Consider the following 10,201-nt stretch of genomic DNA (forward strand, 5'->3'; position numbering starts at 1 on the left):
AGAAAAATAAGAGACAAACAAGTGTGGAGATATATATATATATGAAAAACAAAAATATATGATGACTTTCCTGACAACCCAATATTTGTTAAGCATTTATCTGTTATAACAACCTTAGGAAGGTAGGTGCTATCATATTTCTTCTACAGTGCCACCAACTATCAATATAAGAAACCATTATTTTATAACTACTGAGTAAAAACATTAGTAATTAAGTGATGACATTTGTCACCAGTAAGATGCACCCTGATCCCAGAGGTGTTCAAGAAAAATGTACGTCTTAGGCTAACCATAGCATTTAGCATTTACTTTGACATCTACAGACAAGTTCATAAACTTATTCAAGCTCATACTATCTTATGCGTTAGAAAATGTCCTTCAAGTCAACACTGCTTATATTTGGGTCTCAAAGAAAATGCTCCCTATTTGGTTCTAAGTTCTGACCTTCAAGAGTTTTAATCTTTGAAGAAATAGTTGTTAGGAAGTAGTACTGGGTGGCTTGTATTACCTTGTCCTCTTATTTTCTCGAATGTACCAGACAGGAATGTGTTTTCTAAAATACTGATCTCCCATAGGACCAGACTCTGGCTGAGCTGCAAAATAACATGATGCTAGTAAAACTGGACCTTCGGAAAAAGGCAGCATGCATCGCTGAACAGTATCAAACTGTGCTAAAACTCCAAGGCCAGGCTGCTTCTGCCAAAAAGCGCCTTGGTGCCAACCAGGAAAACCAGCAACCAAACCATCAACCCCCAGGGAAGAAACCATTTCTTCGAAACTTACTTCCCCGGACACCCACCTGCCAAAGCTCAACAGACTGCAGCCCTTATGCCCGGATCCTCCGCTCACGGCGCTCACCTTTATTAAAATCTGGGCCTTTTGGCAAAAAATACTAAGGCTGTGAGTGAGGAAGCAGAGTATAGTCACTGCCCTGAGGTGGGCTGGCTGTTCAGCTTAAGAAATAAGTCTCTTTTAAGCTTTACCTTTTACCTGGAACATTATCCAGAATGCAATACTCAAATACTAGTTGTTTTTCTCTTATTGTATTATAATCACCTATGTAATCTCATGGTTTTTTACTTATATGTTTTCTATGCACACAAAAATGTTATATTAAATAAAAAAATTATTGTTCACATTTTTATTTGAATTCCAAATTTTGCAAAGTTATTTAAACAAATTATAAAAGGGGTAGAAAAAAATTCTTAACCAGGCATCATACCAGCACACTAGTAACTAGTGTATAAAAAATTAATTTGGAGGCTGGCATGTGGCATAGTGGTTAAGGCGCTGGACATTCCCACATGGCTGACCACGGTTCGCATCCCAGACCCGGTGGCTTGCTTTCTCACTTTTCTCTCTGTGTGTCTTTTTCTGGTCAAATTAAACTAAGAAATAAATGAATAAGTAAAATTAATAATTCCTTTAGAAATAAAAAGGAAATGAATCTAGGACCAGCAGGTGTCATGGAGGCTAAGGTCCTGGACTCCCACGTGGCTGACCGCACATGGATCTGGTGGCTTGCTTTCTCATATTCTTTCTCTCCAAATTAAAAATAATAATAGTAAATACATAAATTTAGAAAAAAGAAATTCAAGGGACCAGCAGGTGGCATAATGATTACGTTGCTGGACTCCCACGTAGTCAATTGTGGTTTGAGTCCCAGACCTACACTGGGCACATGTACATGCATGCCCAAAAATCCCAAAAAAGAGAATGGAGAAGGGATTGCAGCATGGCCATCCCCTCAGGATAAGTTCTCGCTTTCTGTGCCTTTCCGGCAAGCGCACACCCTATAGCAAAATCTCTTAAAAAAAAAAAAAAGAATTAAAATGGAATTAGGTATCCTAAGACTTCCCTTAATATAAAATGAAGTGTCATACACTAGGAGATGAATATATAACAAACATGTTCTGGGAACAAAAATAAAGGTGGGCTGAACCCTGAGTTCATAATAATCCGTAGCATGTACTATACAAATCTTTATTTTTTTAGGCTTTTGTACATGTACTTGTCAGAAATAGAGAGAGGGAAAGTGAGAAATCATCCCCAAGAGAGGACAGCCACACCACAATCCTTTCTCCATTCTCTTGGGATTTGGGGCATATACACACATGCCCAGAGTGACTCTCAAGCTGCTGGGTCCAGGACCCAAACCACTGTTGGCCATGTGGGAGTCTAGAGTCTTAACCACCACACTATCTGCTGGCCCCATACTATACAATGTTTTTTTTTCCAGGACATGTACACTCACTAGAGAGAAAAAAAGTGAGAAATCATCCTATAGAGGGTATGGCCACACCACAATCCCTTCTCTAATATCCTCTTGGGATTCTGAGCACATGGGCATGTGCGCCTGGCAAGGCCAGCGGATCCAGGACTCGAACTGCAGTAGGCCATGTGGAAATCCAGCGCCTTAACCACTATACCACCTCCTAACTCCAGGAATTGTTACAGCAGACATTATAGTCATAGCATACTACCTCCAACTGAACTCCTACGCACAGCCTGAATCCTTTCAAGAACACGATTATGGTTCCCTTTATCTTATCTAGATAAAGACTGAAAAACCATATGTGGTGATGGGGGGAAGGACAGTTAACACTTTAAAAATTATTAAAACAGACCAGTTTAAAGTGAGTTTATTTTTATCTGAATATTCACAAAAGTTATTTCCAAATGTCCATGAAATTTTCTGTATTCTTGCTTTGCTTTTGTCGGGGTATAGCTAATGCTACAGCCATCTTTTGTCCTCAGAAAGGGCCATCGGCAGTTCCATGCCAAGTGAGATTCTTTCTGCCCTTTTTTTTATTCAACTCTAAAAAGTTACTTTCAATTTGAAAGCTTTTAGAAGACTCCTCCTCAAAACTGTTTTGGAAGAGTATCTCTCTAGTTAAAAACAGATGTATAGCTCCACTCCATTTAAACCTAATTAGAAAAGGGGTCATGCTCAGCAAATCCAAAAATGAGGTCATTTCTATGCAGTGTCCTGACCTCTTCCTGGGGTATTCAGTGCCCCCAGTGCCAGCAGAAGGTAGAGTGGCAAACTTTCCCCCTCCTTTCCTTTCTCCCAGTCTCAGCAGCATCAAAACCTTATTCTTTTAGTAGCAATACCTGGCTAAAGTGCTGTAAAGGGATGTTTCTGGGTGGAGCAACGGCTTTGGAAAGAAAGCTAAGTTCTCTTGCCACTCTGAAGAGAAGGGAGATAGAAGTGCTTTTTACCGGCAAGACAGTATCTGTTCCTGCCAGTATTCTTCTGTCAGTCTGCCTCCATAGATGGTAATATAAACTGTCCGCAAAGAGCTGTTTCTATCTGTAGAAACAAGAATTGAGTCCTTGGAAGGACAGACGATGCAGTTCTTTACATGGATGTAAGGCTTAATATGTGTCTAACAAGCTGGCTTGAAAGCAGCCGACTATGGTGTAACAGAAGATAAGTTGAGTGGAGAAACTCTGCGTGTGGGAGTATTGTTAGCAGAGAGTGAAGCAGGGAGGAAAAATGGAGCAGGCATCTCAGTGGTGGGAGTCTCGCCTTGGTTTCGAAGCTGAAGAATCTGCCGGAGCAAGGCCTTACCTTCTTCCCGAGTCTGAAACAAAGTCAGGAAACTTTTTCAAAATGTGCCCAAGGCAATTCTCAAAAACAGGCTATAGAGTCACTGCTATATAGGTTCCACACATCATTATTCATCTTCCACCCCCAAATCATGGTAAAGATCATATGCTCTAGGGATCAGTGGATGGCAAAATGGTTATGTGGCTAGACTCCCATGTAGTCAACCACAGTTCAAGTCCCAAACCCAGAAACTTAAAACTCACACCGAGCACCATGTGCATGCATATGTTCCCAAAATCCTGAGCGGAGAATGGAAGAGACGGGATTACAGCATGGCCATGGTGGGTGATTTCTCGGTTCAGTCTCTACCTTTCTGGCGAACACACGCACCTTACAGCAAAAATCTCTCTAGAAATCATTTTAAAAAGGAGCCGGCAGGTGGTGTGGTGGTTAAGGGTACTGGACTCCCACATGGCTGACTACGATTCAAGTCCTGGACCTGGCGGCTTGTTTTTTCACTTTAGCTCTCTCACTCTGTTCCTCTCTGGTCAAATTAATATGAAATAAATGAATAAGCAAAAGCTAAATAAAGTAATTCTTTAAAAAATAAAAATAATAATTTTTTAAAATAGTATATGCTATAATCTAAAATCCCTTATTAAAAATATGATACTTGAGGGACCAGCCGGTGGCATGGTGGTTTGGGGCACTGGACTCCCATATGGCCAACCATGGTTCAAGTCCTAGACCTGGCGGCTTCCTTTCTCACTTTCCCTGTCCCTCTTACTCTGTCTCTCTCTGGTCAAATTAAAATAAATAAATAAATAAAAGTTAAATAAAATAATTCTTCAAAAAAAATATCTGATACTTGGAACCAGTATATGGTGTAGGTGTTACATCACTGGATTCCCACACAGCCAACCACAGTTTTAGTCCCAGACTCGGTGGCTTCAAACTCATGCTGGGCACGTGTGTATATATGCCCAAAATCCTGAACAGGCAAATGGAGACAAAGGGATTGCAGCATGGTCATCCCCACTAGGGTGTGACTTCTTACTTTCTTTCTCTCTGTCTCTCCAGTGAGCACACATACCCTATAGCAAAAATCTCTCTCCTAAAAATATAAACAAAACAAAAAACAAACAAAAAAAGAACAGCAATTGGCATAATGGCTATGTCACTGGACTCCCATGTAGTTGACCAAGGTTCAAGTCCGGACCTGGTAGCTTAAACTCACGCTGGGCGCATGTATGTGCGTACCCAAGATCCCGAGAGGAGAATGGAGAAGAAAGGATTGCAGCGTAGCCATCCCCTCTGGGAGGGGGGAGGGTGTGATTTCTCACTTTCTGGCTCTCTATCTGGTGAGCACATGCACCCTATACCAAAAACCTCTCAAAAACAAACAAAAAGATACTCACATCATTGAATGCACAACACTTCTGGGCACAAGTTGAAGCTTCATCCCACAATTTGCACTTAAAATAGTACTGGGCCAGATAGCGGAAAGCAGTACTTTCTTCCAAGTGTTCCACTATTTCCTAGATAGGGAAAAAAAAAACTGAGATGATAAGGATAAGGTCAACAACACAGTTCTTATGTTCTGACACATACCCCACAGGAATAGATATCTTGGATATATTTGATGTAACACTGGGCAGCCTGTTCTGACTCAGTCAACTGTTCATGAAGCCTATAAAAGAAATTGGTCTTTAAGTAAAAATCAGAAATCAAAGTCACTGATCAAAAATAAAAGCATACAATTAAGACCAGAAAATGACAATACATAGCCAAGCACAAATTTTAACATAAAAGACACTGTGGGACCTAGAACAATGCTAGTGTTCACCACGTGATTGTTACTGTCATCAAAACTTAGCATCGTTATTTTGCTACTAGTGATGAGGAAGGGTTACTAAAAACTGAATCTGGATAACACATCTTCACAAAAATTCTCTAGTTAATACCCAGAATGAGACGTAAAATGATAGGAAGGGCTGGCCCCGCAGCCTTCTTTAACCCTATCTGGTTAAGAAAGCCTGATCCACATGGCTGATCTGAATCCTAGCCCGGCAGCTTGAGAAACACACTGAACATGTGTATGTACAGGTGAGCCCAGAATTCTGATGGGATGGAGAGATGGAGAAGGGATTGTGGCATGACCATGCTCTAATGGGAGTGGGAGAGGTGCTATTTCTCTCTCTCTTTCACCCTCATTGGTGTGCACATGTGCCCTCTGGCAATTAAAAAAGATAGGAAGCAAATCAGATTTTTTCCTACAAACCCAGAAAAATCTCAAAAGAACGAAATCATATTTAAGAACCTTTTTGCCAGGGCCAACAGATGGCATAGTGGTTACATCGCTGGACTCCCACAAGACTGACCATGGTTAAAGTCCCAGGTCCAGTGGCTTGACACGCCTGGCACATGTGTACGTGTGCCCCAAGATCCCAGGAAGAGAATGAAGAGAAGGGACTGCAGTGTGGCCATCTCTCTGGGGCCTCTCACTATCTCTGTCTCTGTCTCTTTCTCTCTAGCCAGCACATATGCCCTAAGGCAAAAACCTCAAAAAACTAACTAAATAAATAGGGACCAGCAGGTGGCATGGTGATTAAGGACGCTGGACTCCCATATGGTAAACCATGGTTCCAGTCTCAGACCTGGTGGCTTGCTTTCTCACTTTGTCTCTCTCTCTCTCACTCACTGTGTCCCTTGCTGGTAAAAGAAAGGAAATAAAGGAAAGAAAGAGAGGAAGAAAGGAAAGGAAGGAAGGGAGGAAGGAAGGAAGAAAGATAGATATATAAAATAATTCTTAATTAAATAAAGAACCTCTTTGCCTACTATTTCTGCATTATTCTTAATTTTCATAGCCCTTATCAGAAGAAGATATATTACTGCTTTTACACTATAATTTCTTCTTTTCTTTTTTGAATTCTTTCTTGATTTCTTGTCTTGCCAAACAGGAAAGTTGATTCCCTCTTCAAAGAGAAGTAGCATTCTCAAGAGTCAGGATGGCTAAATTCCCGGATAAGCATTCATGTGTAGGACAGTAGATGGGAGGTTTGAGAGCATACATGACCCATCACTCCAGAGAAGCTAACGTAAATAACAACAGCATTTCACTTACTTTGCTAGTTTCACCAGAGCCATTTTCTCCACGTCTCCCACGGCGTAAGCTCTCCAATAACACTGTCAAGAAAATAAACTTTGGCGATTGTCCTATGTGCTGCAACTAATCACATAAAAGCTAAGGCCCTGCAAGTCTCCCAAAAGTGCAGACTGCCATAGTGGAAGGCATTTGTACTAGTTCTGATAGGTCAAAGCTATATGTTAATATTCCCACTGATGATCTCAGTCCAGCTTTGCTTTTAGCTTATACAACTGTAAGCATTCAGACTTCCCTGTGCTCACAGATCAGAACGAAGGAAAAGTTACAGAACAGATAGCCCAACCTTCATCTAAACTTAGATTTCCATTCAAAATCTCTAGGACCCAATTTCAGGTACCTTTTTGGCTTCCACTAGTTGGTTCAGCTTCTCATAACATTCTCCTAAAGCAACCAGCATACGAGAATCATTGGGCCTGAAAATGAAGAATAGGCAGTCTGACCAAAGAATTTAATCAGTAACTTAAGTCCTCCCTTTAAGGACCCAGCACTACCACTATTTCAAAATAATGTAAAAATTAATTAATGTCTTTAATACTTCAAATAATTAGATTACTTTGTATTCATGATTAAACTGTTAGCCTATTAGTTGAATACACAAAATAAAAATGACCAAATCATATTTAGCAAGTTTAAAACTAAGGTCCTCCAAGGGTCAAAACTATTCACTGTTGTCAGTAGCTATCAGAAAACAAATCATCAGCCTTTCCCACATCAAAAACATTAAATATCAAGTGACTAGACTTACCGAAGCTGGTGGGCCCGTCTGTAATAATAAAGACAGTGAAATGGCATCTTAAGGATTTCATAGGTCTGTCCAAGGCCATACCAAGCTCTGTAGTCCCGCTTGTTGACTTCAATGGCATGTCTAAAGAATGGAAAAGACAAGATTGGTAAGAGGGCAGAATCAAAGTTAGCAATGTGATTGGTAAGAGGGCAGAATCAAAGTTAGCTCTGTATAGTTCCTAACATCACAGCGATTTGCTTCACTTCATTCCTCAACTAGATGCCCACCTGTAGGCCTGAATAGCAGCTGATGTGTTCTTCATTTCCATGTATTCATGTCCCATCAGTGTCCAAGCCCCAAGATACCGAGGATTCAATTTCAGAGCTCTCTGAAAATATAAGGCTGCCTTCTCATGCTGAGAGCGCAAGCTGTAATAATTGCCTGATTAAAAAACAAAACAAAATATAAATAACTAGAAAGTTAAAAATAAAAATCTAATAAATAAGAAAGCATTTCACCACGTGGGTATGACACTGTAATCCATTCCCCCTAAAATATGGGCAGAAAAGTAAAACTGTACAACACAGGGAATATCAACATTCCCTTGGGAAATACATTTCATCTATCACGATTATTATTCTAGTTTTAAATTTTTTTAAGTATCCCCCAAAAGTGCAATTTTTCCTTCATTTTATTTCATTTGCATAAAGCATTTCGTTTCTTTTCTTTTTTCCTTTTTTTTGAGAAACTTTTGCTATAGAGTTTATGCACTCACCAGAGAGACAGAGAGAGAGAGAGCAAAAAATAATTCCCCCAGGGGAGATGTCCACCCCTCAATCCCTTCTCGTCCATTCTCCTCTCAGGATTTTGGGTACGTACGCACATGTGCCAGTATGAGTTTTAAGCGGCCAGGTCCAGGTCTCAAACTGCAGTCAACTACGTGGGAGTCCAGTGACGTAACCTTTACACCATATGCTGGTCCCAGCATTTATTTTGTTAATAAAGGGTAAGAAATTTCTAGACTGTACTTTAGATTAGTGGTTTTGAAACTATATTCCCTATAGGCTAGGTTTCTAAGAGGTACTTCAACAGTTAAAAAGATAGAGACTTTGGGGGCCATTAGGTGGTGTGAAGTTTAAGGTGATTGCACCCCACATGGTCAACTGTGCAGTTAAGTCCCAGATCTGGTGGCTTGAACAATATGCAGGGCGCATGTGCATGTGTGTCCAAAATCCCAAGAAGAAATGGAAGAGTGATTGCTGCATGGCCATCCCCCCAGGGGGTGATTTCTGACTTTTCCTCTTTCTGATAAGCGCACACACCCTATAGCAAACTAAATTTATAACTTTTTTAAGAATTATTTTATTTAGGGACCAGCAGCTGGTATAATGGTTATGTCACTGAAACCCCACATGGCTGACTATAATTCAAGTTCCAGACCTGGTGGTTTAAAACTCACACTGGGCACATGTGCATAAATGTCAAAAATCCTGAGAGGAGAAGAGATTGCAGTGTGGTCATACCCACCTGGAGGGTGACTTCTGGCTTTCTGTCTCTCTGTCTCTCCAGTGAGCACATGTACCCTAAAGCAAATGGGGAGCAGCAGTTAGCGTAATGGCTATGTCGCTGGACTCCCATGTAGTAGACCATGGTTCAAGACCCGGACCTGGTGGCTTAAAACTCATGCCAGGGTGTGTGTGCGTGTGTGCCCAAGATCCTGAGAGGAGAATGGAGGAGAAGGGATTGTGGCGTGGCCATCCCCCCTGGAGGGTGATTTCTCACTTTCTGTCTCTCTGTCTCTCTCTGTCTGTTTGGTAAGCACACGCGCCATATAGCAAAAGCCTCTCACACACACAAAAAAACCCTCAACAAGTAATAAAACCTGTATACATATTTTTCTTATCTTTTAAATTTCAATTACAATTATTAATTTTTTAAAATTTTACTTATTTATTCATTTATTTTGACCAGAGAGAGACATACAGAGAGAGAGAGAGAGAGAGGGAAAATGAGAAAGAAAGCCGCCAGATCTGGGACTCAAACCAGTCGGTCATGTGGGAGTCCAGTGCCTCAACCACCAGGCCCCTTAATCTTAATTTTTTTCTTAACTGTCTAGATGCAGCCTTTAAGTTTAAGTCAGAAGAAATAAATTATATCAATTATCTATATTCCACATCCAATTAATTTAGTTCAAATTCTATTTCATGTTCATCTGGGAAAAAAAAAAAAAAAAAAAAAACAAGATAAAGGTAGTTATGTTTTACATGAAGATATCTTTGTTTCTACCACTAACTCAGACTCAGAGATAGAAGAGTAAACAGACTCTAGGTAGAGTGCCCCAAGGTTAACCTTTGTAAGAGAGTAGAAGTAATACAGTGGGGCCAGCAGGTGGCATGGTGGTTAGGTGCTAGATCCCACATGACCAATTAGATATTTCCAGTCCCAGACCCAGTGGCTTCTGTCTTTCTTCGATAAGTGCATGCACCCTGTGCCACATGCAAAAAATCTAAAAAAAAAAAAAAAAAAAAGCTATGCAGTGGTTACAAGGCTAAAAAATCCTAGCTGCTAAAGTAGTCAGGATAACAAAGGAGATGTTAACAAAGCAAGAACAGAGCTGGCTTCATAGCACAGTGGTAACATGCTGCTCAAGAGAATCCAAATCCAACATGGAACTATGGTTTAAATTCCTGGCCCAGTCAGCCTGAATCACACCAGGCACGTGTGCAAGTGCCCAGGATCTGATGGGCTGGAGTACTAA

General features: G+C 40.6%; 2 protein-coding genes across 2 annotated transcripts in view; one reads left to right on the forward strand and one right to left on the reverse strand.

Annotated features, from left to right (window-relative positions):
* KIF20A (kinesin family member 20A) overlaps positions 1-1,157 on the forward strand; it is a 9,814-nt gene extending 8,657 nt beyond the window's left edge. The window contains exon 19 of the mRNA XM_006169887.3: positions 576-1,157. Within this exon, the coding sequence (XP_006169949.1) occupies positions 576-896 (321 nt within the window). The 3' untranslated portion in view covers positions 897-1,157. The remainder of the gene's footprint in view (positions 1-575) is intronic.
* Positions 1,158-3,241: 2,084 nt separating this feature from the next.
* The window catches only part of CDC23 (cell division cycle 23), a 27,468-nt gene continuing 20,508 nt past the window's right edge, over positions 3,242-10,201 (reverse strand). Inside the window, exons 10-16 of the mRNA XM_006169900.2 lie at positions 7,731-7,884; positions 7,465-7,584; positions 7,057-7,132; positions 6,678-6,739; positions 5,165-5,243; positions 4,972-5,091; positions 3,242-3,587 (exon numbers count right to left, since the gene is read on the reverse strand). Of these exons, the coding sequence (XP_006169962.1) occupies positions 3,417-3,587; positions 4,972-5,091; positions 5,165-5,243; positions 6,678-6,739; positions 7,057-7,132; positions 7,465-7,584; positions 7,731-7,884 (782 nt within the window). The 3' untranslated portion in view covers positions 3,242-3,416. The remainder of the gene's footprint in view (positions 3,588-4,971; positions 5,092-5,164; positions 5,244-6,677; positions 6,740-7,056; positions 7,133-7,464; positions 7,585-7,730; positions 7,885-10,201) is intronic.

This window comes from Tupaia chinensis, unplaced genomic scaffold, assembly GCF_000334495.1.
Source record: "Tupaia chinensis unplaced genomic scaffold, TupChi_1.0 Scaffold147608_1, whole genome shotgun sequence".
Classification (NCBI taxonomy): Eukaryota; Metazoa; Chordata; class Mammalia; order Scandentia; family Tupaiidae; genus Tupaia; species Tupaia belangeri.